Source organism: Gavia stellata, chromosome 8 (assembly GCF_030936135.1).
Source record: "Gavia stellata isolate bGavSte3 chromosome 8, bGavSte3.hap2, whole genome shotgun sequence".
NCBI classification, from domain to species: Eukaryota; Metazoa; Chordata; class Aves; order Gaviiformes; family Gaviidae; genus Gavia; species Gavia stellata.
This window is the reverse complement of record NC_082601.1, coordinates 23,042,357-23,064,030: the sequence shown is the minus strand read 5'-3', so window position 1 is coordinate 23,064,030 and position 21,674 is coordinate 23,042,357. Positions and strand designations below refer to the sequence as shown.

The 21,674-nt window shown below is 36.1% G+C and overlaps 1 protein-coding gene across 1 annotated transcript in view; it reads right to left on the bottom strand.

Moving 5' to 3' along the window:
* Positions 1–2,817: 2,817 nt before the first annotated feature.
* UBR3 (ubiquitin protein ligase E3 component n-recognin 3) overlaps positions 2,818–21,674 on the bottom strand; it is a 121,927-nt gene continuing 103,070 nt past the window's right edge. The window contains exons 34-40 of the mRNA XM_059820115.1: positions 14,799–14,923; positions 11,181–11,288; positions 10,566–10,676; positions 9,554–9,730; positions 7,686–7,895; positions 6,162–6,301; positions 2,818–5,527 (exon numbers count right to left, since the gene is read on the bottom strand). Coding sequence (XP_059676098.1) covers positions 5,410–5,527; positions 6,162–6,301; positions 7,686–7,895; positions 9,554–9,730; positions 10,566–10,676; positions 11,181–11,288; positions 14,799–14,923 — 989 coding nt within the window. The 3' untranslated portion in view covers positions 2,818–5,409. The remainder of the gene's footprint in view (positions 5,528–6,161; positions 6,302–7,685; positions 7,896–9,553; positions 9,731–10,565; positions 10,677–11,180; positions 11,289–14,798; positions 14,924–21,674) is intronic.

The following is a 21,674-nucleotide window of genomic DNA, read 5'->3' as shown; positions in this document are numbered from 1 at the left end:
GGACAGCTAGAGAACCCAAATGAAACAATACTTAACAGTCCCTGCAGCTGCCCTGAAAATCTTAGTTTAACAAAACCTGCAAGTGTTTAGTTTATATGATGCATAGCTTTACACCAGCAGTTCTCTACAGAGCTCTCCAAGAATAAAACAGCAGCTCTGTACTAAACTCTCTCAAGAGCAATGGGAAGTTGTCCTTGAACACAAGCAGTGTATTTTAGGGCCTGTGGAGATATCCCGAAAAAATGCGAAGTGAGTTTTAAGTTTTCAAAGCTCACATACAAGAAATCTAAAATGACTAGCACTATAGAGCAAGAAAGCAGTCACAGCCTCTACAAACTAGTTTTCAAGCTGTACCTCCTGGCTATCCCTGCATAAAGGGCTCTGAGAGAATGCAATCTTATTTGCATTTGTTATACAGTTGCAGGGGACTCTCTCCAGTTGTTTTAGGGTTCTTTTGTTGCGGAATACTACACAAACAAGGTAGTTGCATATGCAATATGGAGACAACAAAGGCATGAAAAAAGTGGCTGCATTGCATGGAGAGAGCCCCAGCTTTTCAAAGAAACAGAAGGAAAACACTTCTCACAAACTGTCTTAGTGGCTTCAAGAGCCAGGTGCAAAGGATATTCCTTGACACCTGAAAAACAGACAAAGGCTCATTATCTGCTTTAGGTATTTGGCAGTACTTACATGTAATCCCTGAGAACATGTTGTTCTGATTTGGTGAGTGCTTCAGTACACAGTTCCATTCTACTTTAATATGAGACCCATACACATTTGGTCACCACATTTAAGGCCAAACCATAGAGACAGTAGATATGCCCAATACTTAGAAAAACTATTCTTAAAATGAACAAAACAATACATTTGGGGTTTTTTCCCCAGTTTTAATCTCTGAAAGGTATCTCGCTTTTCTTGTTGAAATACTAAAAAAGTTTAAAATCCAACCATGAGGAATAAGCCCAGCATAATAATTTTCAGTCAAAATTCTTAAAAAGTTTAGTAGTCATGAGTTGAAAGCAGTCCTACTTTTAAGGACTTTTAACATATCAGGCAACAGGAGATGTAAGCAACTCCAGCAGCTAAAATAACACAGCATAAGGAATTGACTGAGGGAGTTTGATTTTACAGGAAAACAGTTTTCTCCCAGAAAATTCCTGCTCCATGACAGAAGCTAATGGAAGAAAAAAAAAAAATACATTTTAGCTCCAATCCTTAAAACATTTGTTTCCTTACTCTGGAAATGGAAGTGTTTACCATCCATGTGGTACATACAAGGGATAAAGACAAAAGGAATAATGAGTTGTTTATTGGGTAGTAAATCATTCAATGATGTGAGGGGTTTCCATGGAACCAGATCCCGTTTTCATGAATTAAGAAACCAGCCTGCTCTACATCAAGTGACAGAATTACAGGAAATGGCTTTTCAAATAATGGTACTTTCATGAAAGCCCCTTTTGAGACATTTTAACTGGGACTCAAGAGCTAAATTTAAAATGCTTTTCAAAGGAGTGGGTGTTTTTCACATTTTCCTGTACCATGCAAAACCATACATTGCAAAGATCATGTTTTAGGATAGTAAGATTAGCTTTTTAAAACTACCATTTATTTAACAAGATTCAATTTTGTTTTCTCTCTAGTACTTCAAAGAAACACAACATTTGAAGATTGTGTCATTAAATCTCCTGGATAGTATTAGTGGTAAGAAAGTACAAATGATACAGTGACTAAAAAAAAATTAAAAACCTATGAATTAAAAGGATTTTTAAAATTTTTTAGAACACCCTGGCCATTTAGACAGCTAAGAATTCATTAAGTGTTTGACTTCACTGAGAATATGCTTTTCCTACCTGGGGACATCCATTTCCAGGAATTAATAGCTAGTACAACCTAGCAAGATTACAGCCGCAGTGACAGGACATTATAGTGGCAGAAGAGGTAAGTTAAGTCACAAGGCTGAACCCACAGCAGCTGGGACTCTTCTCAGTTTAAGAGCACTTGCAGGCAAACGACTGCCCATCTGAGAAAACATGAGTGTAGGTGCTCGGGCACTGTGCCCTACCAAAAGGAGGCATTCACGTAGCATGGCCTTCAGACCAGCAGTATGGATCTCACTGACTGCAGTCAGCAATCCACGCAACAGAAATTGTCACACAGAGCCAGCCTCCTCGGATGACATGCACTCCCTCATATCCTGCAGTTGATAACTGAGAGCTGTGAACCTCTGTACACTGGGTCAGCTCATTCCTGTGGTTTTCCTACTTTGCAAACAGCATAATTTCATTCTTACATAGGCTAATGCACAAACAGGCTCCATTCATCATTACCCCCACCCCTGAGAAAAAAAAAGTGAAAGCAGGACTAGAATCTGGGTTAGATGAAAATTAGATCTAAATCGTATCAAGATGAGCAAAAAACTCACTGTCTCCTCTGGCAGCTATAGACACAGCACAAACTGATCTCATGGGATTCTGAAGTAAAGAATAACATTTGTTCGATACTGTAGCAAAAGACCCTCTTTTTAAAGGAAAAATGTCATTCGCTTGTGAAATGCTGTGAGTTATGCAAGATTCCTATTGCAGAGGTGATGAAAATATTCATTGAAAATTTCAGGCCACCACTAAAAAAAGAAGCTATTATCCAAAGGTCAAGGTCAAAACAAGACTGTTTCACCAAATTTCTCAAAGGTCAAAAGAAAAGGAAAAATTTAATACATAAATATATACATTCATCAAATTGAAGTAATAGTTATTCCAGAAACAGATTTGACAGAAGAGAAGATCAAGCATGGTTTTCCCAGAAGTACAGTTTCTCAACTCAGCATTTTAATTTTAGCAGTTTGCAGCAGCAACGCTGTAAGAGCTCGCATAAAATTAAGCACAACTTTAAGTGGTATAGCTATGAGTAAAATAAAATAATCCAAATTACTAATACAAAATACATGACTGTGTGTAAGTAACAAAAAGAAAAAAACATACCACATTTATCTCTATGCAAAGTACTTTGCATGCATAAGCTTTTGACATTTAAATAACATTTTGGATGACTGGGGTAGAGAGAAAAAATTTCACGAACACACAGATTGACAGTAGACTTTTATTAACATATTTTACAATGTCGATTACTGTATTCCTATTATACTCTTCTGATGTATTATAAAGATTGATTTAGATTCTACAGTAATGTACTGTACTTAAATGATCATTCATACAGGCTATCACACCAGAACATTTGAGTAATACACGCGCACACCACTCTAGTTTGGACCTGTTATTTTTCAAGGTTAGCTTAATAAAGTAGGATTAAAAAAAGTTATGGGGGAAATCAAATTTCTTGTTTAGCAGCATGCAAGGATATTCAAGTACAATTTTTCAACCAAGTGATTTTTTTTTTTGTTTGTTTGCTTTACATTGACTGGTGACTAATTCACCAGTACTAAAATAAACACTATGAAATACCCAAATGTTAAAGTTAAGGCTAATAGTTTTACTTCACATCCATATGCACAACCAGAGAACATTCCATTTTAAATAAAACACGGTAATCAAATTCTGGATACATTATCTCTTGTAAATATAGCATTGGAGCTTCAAACTACAGATTACTCAAGTCATGAGCTCTGTAATAATGTTATGCTGGAGATGTAAAGAATCTTTTTGCTCTTCAACCACACTTACAAAATGGCCTGATATTCATCATGAGCAATGCAAAAATATTACAGGCAGAACTTATAATACAGTATCAAAAAAGTAATATTTTGGAAAAGACATAGCCATTTAGTTGGTGAAACAGTAATTCTAATCTTACAGGAAGTACTGTAATACTTTTGAAATATATATATATTTATATGTATGTATAAAAACCAGCATTCTTCATTGTGGGGTTTTTTGAATTGCAGGTATCCAGAAAAACTCATTGTATTTACTTACTTTTCCTCCTGTCCGTTCTCCTTGATTGCTATACAGTCATTTTATTTCCCCTATACACTTTTCACTAGATAATGACTTCCACTGGGGAACTGTTTTTATTGTATATGTGGTTTTATAAGATGTTTTTATTTTACATATACAAATTTTATTTTACACGCAAGCTATGAAAGTCAAAACTACCAGAAACTGCTTGGTAGTACTGTATGAAATAGCCAACAAACGTCCAACACTTGTGAAAAACATTAGTAGCTATATATTACATACCAGCATTTTAACTCTAATCTTTCCTACCTACTTACACTGTGGGGTTTAGCCCAGTCATGCCTGTTCTCATAAATTTTTTAGCCCTCTAAGCATAAACTGTTTGCATTCATCCAATGAGGCTACACATGCATTGGTTGTTCATCGAGGCTATCTCTGTTGATTTTCTTTTTTTCCTTTTTAGGAAACCAAGCAGAAAGAACAGTGATTACTCTAAACAAGTACAATATAGAGGAACCTCCTGAAATGACAGTTAATATACAAAATTATGTTTCATTTGCAGAATAGCCTGCACATTTCCAATCCAATCATTCTGAAACATACATCTGGTTTGAAATGACAGGCAGGCTTAGGGTTGTTATGCTTGTAACTGGGATCTGTTATGTTAGGTGCCATACAAATTCTCTATATACAGCAATTTCTGTATGTGTTATCACTAACAGTTTATTCAATTGATATGGAAAAAAAATCTCCCTTCTGGAAACGCAAAAAAAAAAAAAGAAGAATATGTGTTCTGGATTACATTAAGAGCAATAAGATACCTAATTTACAGCTATTTCACTTATTTATGGAGAAAAAAAATACTAAATTCCTGAGAATGCATAAGTTTTCAGTAATGCCTGAAATATTTCAATAGACCTTTCATGATAAGTGAAATACTCTTTAAAATTCAACTTTCAGACCAATTGTTACCATGCAGTCTCCCAATCATTTTACAAATCCTGTCTAATTACAAACGCATATCAAGCAAAACCTCAAACCAACACAAAAAAGGCAAAGAAATTTTCTCCAACATAATTAGTAGATGTAGTAGACATATACACTGTTTCAGCAAAAATTGCTAAAAACTCAACTCCATGCAGAGAAGAATAAAAACCTGATAGCTATCCCTGGAGCCTCTAAACAACTGTAAGTAAAATTTGTGCTTCTTAACAATAATGGGCTTTAAAAAAAAAAAGAAAAATGGACTACTGAGTGCTATCAGATTGCTCACACCATTTTGAGGATTTAATTTCAAATTATTGTATCATTATTTAGTAGCAACAGCAGCTAATTTTGCAAAAATTTCATGTTGACAAACTTCCATTTCCCTTTTATGCCCATACCCCACTCCACCCCGAGCCAGAGATAAACTCCGATTCAATTAAAGCTATTGTCAGTCAAGATGCATTCATTCATGGTAACAGCAATGATACGGTGTGTAGATGATGATGATAATTTACAAGCCATTATAATGTGGCCCCCATCTTTTATTGATATGGTCAAAAGTATGAGACACCCACTGCTGCTCAAGCACTTTGTATCTTTCCTTGCATATGTAGAGAGGTTTACCACGCCTGTAGAACAGAAAAAAAGAAAAACTAATGGTTAATATGCCAAATAAATGGAAAACTGCTTCATTGTATAATCAACACACGATACTCGGACAACTTTTTTCCCAGGGTAAGTGTGCATTTTTATTGGTGAGGGGCTTTTGGTTTTGTTTTTAATAAGGTAACTGCTGGGACTTCCCTTCCTCCCTTTTGGATAGCAGAGTCCAGAAAACATCTCTTGTTCTCTCAGGCATGTGTAGCCTGGAAGCTACGCTCCTTCCCTACACTGGAATCCAACTGCATTGTTTGATTAAAGGCCAAACAACAACTTTGGGAGAGAAGTGTTTCCCCGTGCAACACTCAGAATTGTCACTGGGAATAGCAACATAGGAATGGCAACATAGGAATCTGTTGGGTGCCGGGTGTGTATAACTCAGTGATCACGATTACACCACCTTTGGGCCAAAAAAAAAAAAAAAAAAAAAAAAAAAAATTTCAGTCCAGCCTGCAGTAAATGTGGATTTTCCACTCAAGCTCCTTTTTTTCCAGGAGTAATAGTTAGAGATCTATTATTATTTGTTATTGCATGAATTGCATAACATAAAGGTGATCTACATAGAGAAGAAACAATGAAACACATATGTAATGTAAACATTACCTAAGATCTCTGTCTTCTTCACCATGTGCATCTAGATAAACAGAACCCCAAAGGCAGAAACGATGGCCTCGTATGATAATGATTACAGATGCATTAATCAAAAGAAATATTCCCGTCCCAGCTCCACAGTTCTGAGAATGCTGTAATATTATGGGTGTAGAAAGGGAGGAGTGCAAAGATTCAGTTAGTGTCTGTCAACTTTATAACAAAAAGGATTTAAAAAACAGTAATTAGTTTTGCTTGAAATAACATACATACATTATTTACTAAGAAACAGTTTGACAAAGTATAGCCTGCCCCCAAATTCTCCAAGCAAACTACAACTCCATGTCTTGTGCTGCCCTAACAACACGTAAAAACGTAATTACCTAACAAAAATGAGCAAAAATATTCTCTACAATATTTTGAATTTATTGTTGTACAGCAAACTGTATAGCATGACCAAATATTTTTCATGGATGGCAAGAATAAGAGAAAGTATTCAGAAAAACCTAACATAAAAAAAGTTTTTCTAAAGAATTCTTGTTTGGTTCAATATGTCCTTCACCTCTATGCACGGCAAGATCTGTATTAATCAATTATTTTTAGCAATTAAAAAATATGCTCTTCCTATATAGTTTTACTACAATTAGAGGCTATAATCCCTATATAATTAATTCTATAGCTTTTTTAATTCTTTTTTTTTTATAACTTTCTGTTTTCATGAAGCTTGACACCTTAAATATAACTGTTAATTCTATTTTAAATATTGCCCACCCCTCCTTCTCCCACCATATTAGCAGTATGAGAGCAAAAGGTGAGTTCAAACAATTTCAAGAAGGTCCAAGATCCCTCTGAAATTTCTTTGGGTTTGATTTTAATGCTCCATTTGTAAATATCTCCCCAACAAACTCCCCTCATAGTTTTGTAAAGCCCATGTAGTTCCAGCCTTCTACTAACTGTCCTATGGTAAGAAACAACAGCTGTCAAAGCAAATCTTTATCATAGACAGGAAAACAATACTAGGTGCTGTCCAACTCAGCTTCCTGAAAGAACTTCTATAAATGCTGACTAGAAAACTTTGCTGCTGAATTAAAGTTGAAGGCCTTAAAATGATGCTTATTGTAGTTCACTAGTAGATGGTCAGGTATATCAGAAAGTACTGTATCAAAGGGAAAAAAACCCCCCATACATTGATATTCTTATGTACGCAGAAAGCGAAGAAACAAAACAAATGAAAATTAAAGTAATATACGAACAGTCAGAATCTAGACATATTTCAATTGGTTATGAATCAAAACCATGTGTCAACATTATGCACAATGGCTTTGTAAGAGTTTTTCAAACAGGTGAAATAGGCTGTGGGTTTAAAAAGGTGAATAAAATTGCTCTCTAGAATCCAGTCTAGGTCCATCTATCAGAAATAAGCACTAAATATTATATAAACATGTTTTGGAAAGAAAACCATCAAAACTGAGCAATGGAGTTAAAAACTATCTGTGAGTGTGAGAATCAATTACAGAATTTGAAGGAACTCTCTCTTACCAGTACACATTCACAGTAACTCTGTTGTTTGCAGCATAGTCCTTTCAAGCATACAAAAGTACCACAAACTAGACAAACAGCAGGATCTTTAGGAACCTTGGTACAAACAGTACAAGTCTTTCTGTGATAATACTGAAAAATGGTATTATAATTCTCAGGCAACTGAAGGAGGCGTGGCAAGTCCCACTTAGGCTCCTGGATAAGCAAAGCCTACAAATAAGATAGGAACAATATATCAATTCTGCACATTCATTTATGCATTTACATTTTCTAAGAAAAGAGAATACCAAAGAAAGGAAGCATGCAGTTTAAAAATCTCTCACTTCTTCTCCATTTCACAAATTTAGAAGTCAAAAGTCACCTTGCAATAGGCACCTGCCTCTGGCTGAACACCCTCCCCAACTGTTGTCACATTTCATCTTTTGTAACAGATACAAAATGGGCCCTAGCCTTTTCCCAAGGATGTTTTCTAAATGTGACACTTTTTAAGTGCAAAAAATCTTCATAGGTAAAACAAGAGGATTAAGAGTGATCTACGGGGAAGACTCCCACTCACTACACTAAGTTATCTTGGCAACATCAACACACTGCTGCCAAATCCTGGCACTGACTACAAAAGCTATCTCCTAGCTAAAATTTAGACTAAAACTTTCAAAACCAGAACTGAAGTTAGGCTCCATAAGTAATATTTAAAGACATCTGTCTGATTTTCAAAACTGTGTTGCACACATAAATTTTGAGGCCATTAAGAATTTACCAGTACTCACAATTTTTTGATAAGGCAGGCACTACCTAAATACTGGTTTCAAAGCCTAACTCTTCTCTTTTGCTCTTAAAAACACTGTCCAATTTTATGGGGTTTTTTTTGTTGGTTGGAGGTTGGTTTTTTTGGTTTTTTTTTTAGACAGTGAAGTGTTTTCCTTCAACCTACTAATTTTTACTGGGTTAATAATTGATGGGCATAGGGGTCAGATGGGAAAAATTTTTTGAAGAGTGCATGACCTCAAAACCTAACTTGCAAAAAAAAACAAAAAAAGAAAAAAAAAAAGGGAAAATTGCATTTGTACCCTGTTCCTTTTCCATCATGGAAAGAACGCTATTTGTTTCACTGCAGTCTCTCTCAAATGCCTATCAAATTGGCAGCAAATGTATTTTGAGATTAATCCGAGTATTCAAGTTTTCATTCACAATAGCCCAATTCATGCCTGCAAACATGCAAAGGCAGGTGCAGATCATGTTGCAGAGTGAAGAATGCATCTGGCTTGCCTCTTTGACACCATAAACTTTGGAAAGGGGGACTTGGAATTGTTGAGATGCAGCTTCTTCATAAAAACAATGCAATAATGTTGAAACATTTCCATTTCACAACTGATACTCCAATTGCACCGATTCAAGTCTTGGTATTGTTTCTTTAACCTTCAGAGAAGATGTACCATCTTTTATCAGTCAATGATTAAACAGCTTTTATCCTTTTGATCTTTTTCAGTATTGCAATTGAAGATGCTCAAAAATATCAATAATGTCTAACAGGCAAGAAAAACTTCTGGTAAGTATTTTCTTAAAAGACATGCCCTTGATAGGCTTCAGGTGCAGAAGATATGGGTACACTTAATATCATCTAAGGATAGCATTTCTACTGTTCTGTCTCCAGCAATCATATGAAAACCAGATAGGTTTTCTTATTCCTGTTTTTAACTAATCCAACTCACATCTACTAATAAATATTTTTGATTACAATTTCTCTCTCATTTACAAGTCAGATTCTCAGATCCTTATCCAAAACAACAGTGTATGTGCACAGTAAATCAAGCAATAAATAGCTGCTTCCACATCAGGACTATTTTGGAGGAAGTAATTTTGCTACATACCTTTACTTGATCTGGATGTCTATCTGCAAATGAAGCCAATTCTGAGCACCACTGTGATATCATATCAAATGCTGGCACTGGCCAATCGAGACAAGAGGCACTGGTGAACTGATGAGCTGACTGAAAAGATGGTAATAGACCCAGGCAGCTTGCAAGAACTGTGAATTCTTCATCTTCCTTTTAGGTATGAAACCAGAGAGGTTTAGATTAATACCTACACTCTGAAATTTTAAATAGTTTATTAAAAATGTATCTATTCCAATAACAACAGTAAAGATGTTCTAGTACAATGATGCTAATAGTCATGTTCAGAGACATGGAAAAGCTTCCATTGTTTCCAGATTACCTCAAACTAGATTCTCAAAATGCAAGAAAACTGGTCAGAATAAAAAAAAAGCAAACAAAAAACCACACACAAAAAAAATCCCACCAAACCCATGCAATGCCACAAATCTAAAAAACACACACAAAAAAAGAAAACCCCAAACTCCCCAATAATTTGCTTCCTATTTAGCAGCCCAAACTGGCTTGCAGCTATTTTAGAGAGGAGATTCTGACGCAGGGAAATGAGGGAGCTGACCTGCAGCAAACTCTGCTTAAATCAGTCATGGAACTTAATTGTCTGCTGATGCAGTGTCTCTGAGAATAAAGTCCAAGTATTAACAGGGATTAAGCAAAATCAGGACTGAATTCTAGTCAGTGTGGAAATTATCCAGCATTTGCAGAGATGGCGTAAGTTTTAGAAGTATGTTGGTATTTCATGAGACAGGCATCTACGGCCTGATAAAATAAGCATGTATTTGCTGAATTTTAAGAATATGGTACCATTTTTCAGGGAAACTGCCTTGAAAACAGGTTTATAAAAGAGAAACAATGCTGCAGAGGAATGCTATAAAATATGATAAAAAAAAGGATAGAAAATACATACCATGAAAAAGACATCTCAAATGTTTAATTTTTGATCTCTAGCTTTTAAGTGGAAACATGTGAGTATGCCCCTCTCAATCTGTACCTGGCAACTAGGTAAATCCCCTCCAAAAAGATGGTGTTGTAGAAGGCTTGTGATCCTGAGGAAAGGTAGGCAGAAATGCTGCAGATAGCACTCTACAGAATCAGGATTTACCTACAGGGGAAGGAAGCAATTACTAAATTCTGCCCCAGAGAAGTTGTCTCCTATGTAAGAAACTCCAATATGAACCAAATATTTTTTTAAGCATAATGTATAAACCACTGCATCAAACGTACGTTCCAAAGGCCAGCATTTCACTAACAATCTGAAAGAACACTGTGGGTTTTCTTTTCCCCTTGACAAATGTTTCTTCTACTTAAATATTCAGTTTTCCAAGATTCTGAAAGGTCTTTCATACATAGGATTAAAACCACAATTATAAGAAGGTTTTGTCAATAACTTTCTCAACATAGCACTGGCCATATATGATACTAGTAAAAGAAAGATTTGCACGGGCAAACTGTCCCAAAGGGATGTGCTTTGATCTAGAAAATAAAGAGTTGTACTGCAGTCTTTAGCAAGATCAGAGAAAAATCATTATAACAACGAGGCTAAAAAACCTAAGTAGGAGACAGAAAGGGGATATGCTGGATAAATTATCAAGAGATTTGCCAATACCACCATTAATTCTTCAGTCTCTCCTTCTTCATATATCTTCCCCTTAGACAGCTCACTAATCACATGACCCAGCAATACCTCCCAAGTTTTTTCTCCACTGGATGTATTCTGCAAATAAGAAGGTCATGCACTGGTCATGAAAAGGAGAAAAAGTTCCTGTAAAAGTAACAGTGATGAAGTACATTTCCTTTTGATCAACACATGAATTTTGACCCACAAAGATACACATGGTTTAAAAATATATGTTCTAAACTGAGCGTTATATGAAAACACTTTTATAATGTTGCATTTCCCATGTTTTTTCTGTGAGTATAAAAATGCTTACTTTAAAATTAGGAAGAATCACTTTACAGAGACATCATGTTTTGACAAAATTTGAATTCTAATACAACTCTTTAAAAAAAAAAAAAGCAATTTTCTAAAAGGTACCAACCAGAATGAGTAACAGAACACTTGCTATGTATTTTAAGTTGAAACAAGTCTATCAGAAAATGGAAAGTTGTGTTTGGAATGAACAATATCTACTACAGATGGGAAAAAATACTTAGTGGAAAGAATAAACAGCTACTTAGCTTTGTGCCATGGCATTTACATTTAAAGGCAACAATTATAGAAAGCCATCAGAAATAGAAAGCAGTATTCCCATAAATATTTTTCTTCTAATTCATAATAAGTTCTACCCAGAAAAAACATGATTGGATGTGAATTTTGAGCTCTGCTATTATATCATCAATATAACAAACAATGAGGGAGTGGAACGTTACTGGGATTCTTTAAAAAAATTCCAAAGCAACTGCGTGAGACTCAATATATAAAGACTTTAAGATTAAATATATAAAGACTTCAGTATATAACAATGTCTATAATTAATCAATTGGTTTCTTTAGTGCATTTTGGCATTAATTATAATTGTTAATTTTAGATGGGGTCTTCACCTTTCAGCATTGGGAACGCAGACTTGCAGTTTATGCTCATAGCGTAAGAGCCAGAGGGCAACATATATTTAAATCGGTAGTTAGGACAAACCTTTCGTCTACATTATTCCTAGAAGTTTACTCCACAGGTATTTACAGTGTGCTTCTTATGACACCATAAGGCACCTTGCAAAGATAATGAGAGTGAAGTTGGGAATCAAAAGCAGAATATCCACCTCTCAGCCCTGCTGAAAAATTAACCTCTTAATGTTGTTTGATCATTTGGCATGAATATAGAAGAAAGACTTCAGCTCATATTTAATGTCTGGAATACTAAACTGAAATAGAGTCCCTTGGCATTATCCACAGACAAAAGTTAAGTAAGGTGTGCTCTGTGTAGTCATTCTGGGATCAAAATGTCAATATTATCAGCACATAAGAAAAAGCCAGCCTGAACCATACATTTTGAACCATTTGGGTCTCAAGAAACTTTAAAGAAAGAATTCCCAAACTAAAAACCAGCTTCCCTTGTGATATGCAAAGAGAAAGAATTGATCTGAGGACTATGGCTAGGCTCAAGAAAAGAAGGGCTGCCAAAGGGTTGGGAGAGAGAAACAGGGCACTGTGCGATTGCTGGTCCTCAGTGCTCAGAAGTCTCTTGCACACACATAGCGTCCAGGCAGCAACATTATGCAGGAGGAGGAGCAGGAAACTGGAAAGACATCTGGGGAAGGGCAGACTTGCATGTGGGACTTTTGCAAAGCCTCTGCACTTGAGGTGGATTATCACTGGGGTGGGATGGAAGCCAAGGCAGAAGTAAGTGTAGGAGTCCCTGAAGGCCTGAGGATCCCACCAAGATCACCATAAGCACATACTGCAAAGCTGCTGTCAGAACTTGGACCTTTGTACACACATGATCTACACGAGACTGACAGGAGGAAGGAGGAGAATGTTTTCAAGGGGAAGTGAGAGATGCTGTCAGTACAGCACATATGCAGCAGGGAGCAATGTTCATATCTACCTCCTACCTCTTTGCTCTCCCACTTCCAAAACTGTCAGCCTTCAATGGGCTTCTCACAGGAGAAAAGGTGACATTTTCAAACTGACACAAGTTAATATGTTGTGTTATTTGAATTGCACCAAATCACAACATCCATTCACAGTACCATACTGTTTAATGTGCTTCTATTTCCCACTTGGCCTTATCATCCATCAAAGACAAGCACACTAGTGAAAATTCCACTAAAATGGACTGTCTTTAGTATCAAGAGAGATGGCTACTTCATAAATCCATTATCTGAGTCATTATCATAATTTGCAAGCCTCATGTACAGAATGCTTTATGTGAAGCAAATGCTTTTACATGCATCTTAGTATTAATAGGTAGCAAGCCCACCTACCACATGCCCTAAGTCTATTTTCATACAATAAAATCTCTCATTGTAGACAGAAAATTAAGCATTGCCAATATATGTTCAGATAAACTCCAACCTCTTCTACTAACAAAAAAGCAGTCCAAGTTTATCACATGGACTATGAAAGAATAGAAGCTGGTAACACTTTAATCTATTTATATGCTTTCTACCACAAACTTAAAACTGCAAAATTTTATCTATCATTTGGGAATCACCGAAGTACACAGAAAAATGGAAAGCAAACCTCACCAGCTCAAGCAAGTGTTCTTGAAATTCTAAGAAAATTACAAGATATTGAAAGAAGGGGGTGGAGAGGGAGCTAACAAAATGCAGTACTGCCAAGTGATTTCAAATGCTTAATCTAAGTCCAGAAAAAAAAAAAAAAAAAATCCTGCATAGTAGCAGTTTGGCCAGCAGATACTTTGTCCTTAATACCTTTGGAGTTGTGACTGACCAGTAACTTATATGTGAAAAGCAGGTCATGCTTGTCAGTGTGCATTCCATTTTACAGCCAACATAATCTAAGGCCCAGCTGTTGTATAAAGGGGTACTCCTCCTCCCATTTCCTCTCCTGGCCCCAACGCTTCCATTCTTTCCCTTGGTCTGGCACTGGCACTTTTCTGACCTTCTGGGGAATCAATCCATGGAGCACAAAACTAACTAAAGGATTAAATAAATGTCAGTGCCAGTTCAGGGAACTGTGTCTTTTGGTGGGAGCTGGCATTCAATCAGCTGAACTGAAATAGCAAGATGCGCCTTCACTTTACTCGTAAATACTATCCAAATGCAAGGAAATGATAGTGAAATATCTACCTGCCTAGTCTACAAATTTCCTTTTCTACCTCTTCATCACATGAGCAATCTAGGCCACATATTGAGAGAAATTTATACAGCTAGCCACGAGTAGAATGAACAAATAAGAAAAAGACAGAGCTGTTTTCCCCACCAACAAGGTTGCCTGCTTTTCCTGTAAAGGAGTGCATCAGATCAATCCATGGTTTACCTAGGAAGGCAGCTGCATTTACTTGATACCATTGCAACAAAACTGAAGACTGAAACTATAGAGATACAGCCTCAAATCTGAAACTCAGTTTTGGAACTAGATATTCACTGTGAAGCTTTTAAGTCTCATCACATACTAAAACCTGCAAAAATTGCAAATGCAGAAACAAAATACTGGATTTTTGTAAGGCAGAAGCAAATTATTTTATGCAAAGTAGAAGCATCTGTAACATTCCTATCAGAAATACATAAGCAAGTTTCATAAATGTTTTAATAAATTAACCAACCTTTTTGAGACCTTCTGACTCTTTCCATGCCATCCTATCTTCAGCACTGCATTTAACAGAAAATGCTGCCAAAGCTTGAGTATACAATAAAGTGAACAGCACTTTTATAATGCAGGTGAAGTGTTCTGTAAAACAAAGAAAGTAATTTTTAAAGACTTGATATTTTTAGCAAATATACTGATTGCAGAGTCTCTAGTTATGGAAATGATGCTTCTCAAATGAAAGGCAAGCACTATACAAAAAGTACAAATGCCCAAAACATACAAAACAACATAAAAATATTTACTGGCTTTCAAAATTGTCTTGGCAGCTGCGGTGAACAGAACAAGTATAGGGCAAGTAATTTTCCACTGCTCCATATGTTCATCTTAATCCTGATCAGCAGTGCCTTCCTCCTAGGGACCTGGTGATATTACAAAATTCTATTTTGTCCAAACATTACATCAAGTTAAGCTACTGATTACTGATAGCTACAACTAATTGTGTACTGTAGATGTAAGCAAATGCATATTCTACCATCTCTTCTGGCAATGATTAAACAAATCTGGGCTAAGTTACGTTCATACAAATACTGGAAAAGTAAAGTTCTGAAAGAAATCACTGCAAGAACAACATTTAGCATACTTTAGTTTCTATCCCTTCACTTCCAGATACGGATCCAGCCATACAAGACTTGCTACAAATCACTTTTTAGTGAGTAGCTATTTACTGGACCTCACATGAATAAAGGAGGACAAAAGACAGACTGTTATTTTAGAACTTATCTTCTGTTGAAAAATTTTTATTTGTTTACGATTTTTTGTAATATTTAAAGGACTATTCTCCTACATATAGGCTGCAGGAGAAAGGCTTTGAAATCTTTTTGGGGAAGCTAGCAACAGAGGCAAAATAAGACTTCCTAAAATTGGAACAGGAAAGAAGGTGAATGTGATCATTCTCTGAAATGAGGGTATGGTAGCAGTCCTTTTTTCTCTTTTTACTTTAGGTTGTATTTCCCATCCCAAATAATCTGATTTTTTTTTAAATCTAGGCAGATCAAAGAAGTTTCTATCATCACTTACACCATTCCTTAAGCATAAACATAACTATAATAACAATGTATACAAAAATGAGTGGTTTAAAAAGCCCTCTCAGGCTTTGAAGTCAAGCAAAACAATTTTATTTACATAAGTACCTCACAAAAATTGGGTTACATTCATTCTTTCTTCCCAAAAGATTTAATCAAGCTTTGTGTGTAAAAATGAAAAGGTGGTAAGGGAGATGAAACTCCTTGCCTCTCCTTTCTTCTATCTAATATCAAAACCCACCACTGGGTTCTAAAACAAACACAGACAGGACTTGAGTACATAATTAAATTTATGAAATAACATTTGCTTTTTTTATGTAACAAATGTTTACAAATCAACACAGACATGGATTTTGAAACTTTTTAATGTCACTGAGTATGTACAGTAAGTGCAATTTAAGCACCTAAATGATAATTTGTAACTATGTAATTAAAAGGGTACTTTTTCCTGTATTATCTTCCTATGGAGCCTATGTTAAACATGACAGTGAATGCTGCTATGCACCTGCCCCATTCTACAACAGGTAGCATTATAATGATTTTTCCTCTCCACGTTTACCCAGAAGGAGAATTCACCAGATCCCTCTAGGCCCTACTTTTTCCCTCTGCTGAAACCTCCATTTTCTTAGCAATCCTCCTCCCGAGGAATAATAGCAAGCAAGCTTTCAGTAAATTTTCTGGGACTGAGATCTAGAAGTTTAAACCACATGCACTCACAGAATTGTAAAAATTGCCTCTTCGGCCTGAGCTACAGTCTCTAACCGTAGCTAGAACGGAACTCAAGTACTGAGCTCTAGCTCCATCAATAGCAGGTACAAGCAAAAGAGATCAATTTTACACTGTGAAAGCATGAATGAAAACCACTGCACTTACAGCAGTTGGTCAACATTCACCAGTCTGCCATAGCTCACTTCACCTTCTAGTCCTCGTTCTGTTCTGCTGAGGTGTTTACACAGTGCTGAACACTGGGTGTCTTAGCACTCTCTAGAAGTGTAACATTTTTTTAAACCTGGTTTTTATTAAATATAATTACTCCTTGTCCCTATCCTCACCTTCATACTAATTGTTCAATTCACCAGAAATATTATATCTAGCTTATATTATTTTTTACAAAATAAATTAATGTTCTTGTATTTACTTATATGTATGTGACTCATGACATAATGACTATGAAATATGTTTTTGGAGAATCCAGAATTGGACAGAAAATACACACTCCCACATCTGGGTCACCCTTAAGAAGTCCTGACTTCTGCACAAACTTAATCATATGTTTTTGGTTTTTTTAGGAAAATATCACAGGAGCAGCTCAGAGGCAGCATGCTGTGTAATGAGCACCAAGGCTTTGAAAACAAGTATTTTATAGTCACAAAAACATCCATGTGAGACTTCCTAAACACACTACTCAGAGGATCAATTATCATTTCATTATTATGTGTTATCTCTTATTTGTAAAATACAAAATACTTGACAGCTGTAGGTATCCATAACACTAGAGCTGTTCATTCTGGTCCACTGCAAAGAGTGGTTTTATCTGCCTTTCCTCAACACGCGCGTGCAGGCTGCGTGGTGTTTTCCTGCTGCCCCCCTGGTGGAGGCTGTGGTTTTGCTACATCATCTTTTCTATTTAATAATTCTAAAGACTGCTAGGATATTTATATGCTGTGGAGTAAACTATGTAAATGCTGTCAGTCCCTTCTATTGCAGATGATATACTGTGCAACGTTCTGCACTAAAATGCAGTTAGGACTTCTGTGTTTGGACATAAAAACCCCTAATCTGTTACTCTGATGTTCCAGAAGTTATGTTATTATGGCTAGGCCATTATAATCAAAACAGAGGTTAATGCAGAATTTTTCTACTTATTTTTGAATAATATTGAGAAATGCTTTTATGTCCCTATTTTTAAAACTTGTTTAAACAAAACTTTTTGGAACCAAATTACTTCACAGCATCCCATCCCATTATATGCATTAAACACACCCCCTTAAAAAGAAAGTTTATACAGGAAACACTTCTAGAACTCTAATTTTAACATTAGTGCAAGAAATACGCAGATGAATAAGTGTATTACTACCAATATGCATCTTTTAATTTCAGTATCAAATTAGATGATACACACTGGCAGGCAATGACTGCATAAAGAATCCACAAAGTGAACCAAATGCAAAATTAAGGACCTAGGACCTTTTTTAGTGAATTTGGATGAGCATCTTTATATAAATAACCCTTGAAAATATTCTTCTTGATTTAAAGCTTGAATAGTTATTTAAAAAAATAACTTCAGAACAAAGGGAGACAGCACTGAATTTCAGATAATCCATGAAAGGTATATCGAAAGTTCCAGGATAGGTAAATATTTCAGCTTCCACATTGAAATTGGATACTATTCAAGTTGATTACATTCATTCTATATTTGGTCAAGATCCTTATTCAATCACTAAAGAAAACTGCTAGTGTTTGCCTGAGTGCTGCTTGCTGTATTTTTGTTGCATGTCATTGAAACTTTATAGAAAAAGAATGTGTCAGAAGATGCAGGTCAGATTCTTCAGCATCTGCTACTTAGCACAATTGCAAAAGAAGTGGCTGAATTTAGGTGTTACACACCAGAGAAGAAAACTTTTCCCACAGTCCACAGAGACTGGGCTAAACTCTCAAAACAAACTGTCAAGTTAGAGCACATCCCCCACTCCCAAATCACGGGTCTCATAGAAGCAGCACCGTGGCCTATGTTAGAGCAATGCCAGGCTGTGTTAACAGTATGCTGGCAAACACCCATGCTGCTGCATGGCCCTCCCTGCACGTGTGGCACTAAGCACAGTGCCAGGCCACTGCTGGCCAGTTGACCACCAACTCTATGCACCTACTAGCCTCAGGTGCCACCCAGACCCCAGTTTTTAAGTATTTTGCAACACTACGATATATTTACATTCAAAGCAAAGCAGAAACTGAAATCACTGGAAGCTACGAGCACTCTGCGCTTTTAGAAATCTGGCCACGCGGGTCCCAAGTCAGGTACTGGGAAAATAAGATTTTTTACAATTGATGGTAACAAAGAAGAATGCCCAATTTGAATTAAATGACTTGTTCAGCATTTAGCAATTGTGTTGCAGAAAGGGGTGGGGGTTGTTTAATTCAATTTACAAGGACAGATTTACGTTTTATTAACCACTGAGCCCCTGTCTCCATTTCCATACTACCTTTCTTCATATGCAACACCATCTTCTACTTCTGTAAGAAAGGAGCTAGAGGTTCTGGAAGCAAAATCCTCACTTTCTACAGAGTCCCAATTCACAACACCATGAACACTGTCCATCTTCTGCACGACAACTGCCACAGAATGAAACTAGAAATGGCTATGTGGATTATGATGTATTTAGTCTTGTACAATATCAAAATGCCGAGCATATGTAAAAGGTAGTGTAAAACAAACAAACAAAAATTCACAAATGGTTTTAGTATCTTGAACACAGTGTTTATTTTGCTGGTTACACCACACAGGAGGTACACACTAACTTCCTCATTCCCTTCTCTGTAAATTGGTAAGTGCTTGTAAATGCTCTAACCTCCACCACAAAGTTTCTCCTGCAAAAAAAAAATAATTTAATTGTAGTGTTCTTTCTTTGTGATGTGTTCAGATCAATTTTCCTCTCTGAATGAAGAGGCTGAACAGTAATGACATTTTTATTGCTTTCATCGATGTCGGATTGAAAAAGATACCAACACCGATCCAACAGTTAATAGGGTAGTTAATGCAATTCCTAGTGCTATATCTGAAGGGCAAGAGACAAAGTTTGGGTCCTCCTTACAGAGCATTCAGCGTTTTTAAAATACACTGTGTAAACAAAAAGGATTTTGAGTACAAACATGAAGATTTAATGCTTGGTGAACAGTTTTAGTTTCCTGTAAGGATACAAATACGGTTTCTCTGAATACATCACCATACCTAATAAATGCTACTGCAAAACCAGTACCAGTATAGGAGAGCGTCCATGCTAAAAGATGAAGAAAGTCTTTCATAGATTCTAAACCATACAAGATTCTTCCTTCATTATTAATGTTCTAACACCATTACAACGGCATTCTGCACCAGACTGCAACACCACCTGTTCTGCAATGTAGTTAAGTCTATTGTTAAAGGAACATACTGGAAATACCTGTCAGTGCACACAGGCATACAACCTTCTGTCTGCATACGGGTGTCCAGCCAAGTCCAACAATCACGCCAAAGCAGCACAGGAAGTTCAGGAAGTGGTAGGGTCAAATGCAGATTTTGTTCACCCCTATCACTGACCTGCCATATGACCCTGCAGAAGCCATTTTACCTTTTCATGCCTCAGCTCTCTATCAAGAATTAATGATACTGAATTAAAATCTGTGACCTACACACCCATTACACAAGTTCTAAACAAATTTGTTATTACCTATTTTTCTGAACTGCACTCTACACCTCAGGACAAAGAAATGATGAAAGACTTTCTTTTTATTTCTGCCTAACCATTTTAGGGAAACAAAAATCACAAAGATAAATGGCAATTTATTTCCAATTTAATGCTTCATAGATTGGAAGTGGTTACATTCATCTTCTTCCTGCCACTTGCCATTTCCCTTTCAACTGCAACATACACTAAACCTAACAGCAAAGGCAAAAGGTGCTGCTGATATGTGGTATTTCACAGAATTCTCCACAGGATGCCTTACTATTAATTGAATGTTGTCTTTCCTAGAATAAGGTATACTTTAATAAATGGTGGTTTTCAATGCTTGAATATAAACTACAAAAAGACCACTGTTTGTACTTTGGCTTCACCACTCCCTTCCCTGTATTTCAGAAGATGTTAGTCTCGTTAAACTTTCGTTTACTGCTTTTATTAAGTCCTTCCAATAAAAGTTAATTTAAGCTAAACTGTAGTTAAAAAAAAAAGTATGTTTTTGACAATAGACTTGCTATTCAAAAATACTTTATTCTCCTGGTATTTTCATATTCTAATAATTTATTGGACATACTTAATCCATAAACATGGACATTGAATCAAAAAAACACAACCCACAATGTTAACAGATACACACAGAGTCACTTGAGCTGAATTTGAACATTGAATAGTGAGGACTGAACAACTCTTAGGGGGAAACAGAGTTTCTGCTATACTTCGTCAATTAGGTGTAAGCATCAAGAGCAGAACAGTCCCTGTATCTACCTATTCAGAAGTTACCAGAACTCGGTAGATAGCCAAGTTGCCACACAGACCCTAAAGCAGATACTCTGTTCATTGTCAGTGAAGTAGTAAAAAGATACTTATTTGTTTGTTCTTGTTTTAAAATAAAAGGTAAAGCTATAAATAATCACATCGGAGACTAGATAGAGGGTCTGAACTACCCATCTTCTGCAGTATGCACTGTCTATTAGCAAGATGGACCAGGTTCAGCTGTTCCTTTCATACAGAAAAAGAAATTTAGGTTTTAAAAGTTTTGATTTTAGTAATGGAAAATTTAGCTCTTAAATATCTATTTAGTATTTATTCCAAATTATACTATATGCTGTCTCTATTGAAGTTGCTGCATTACAGCAATTATCATCTTCATATATGACCGCCTATTATGTAAGATTGCTGCAATTTAAACCCTGAAATTCAAACCAAATTACAATCTTTCACCCTTAGGCACTCAGTTCAACTTGAAGTATTGAGCTGCCCCTCTAAGCAAAGAGATGAAGGTCAAACAAAGGACACTTTTCCTTCAGTAAAAGTACTTAACAGTTTTTGCTCAGCTCTTGTATCTTTACTGAACAGGCTGATTGATAAGGTGAGAAG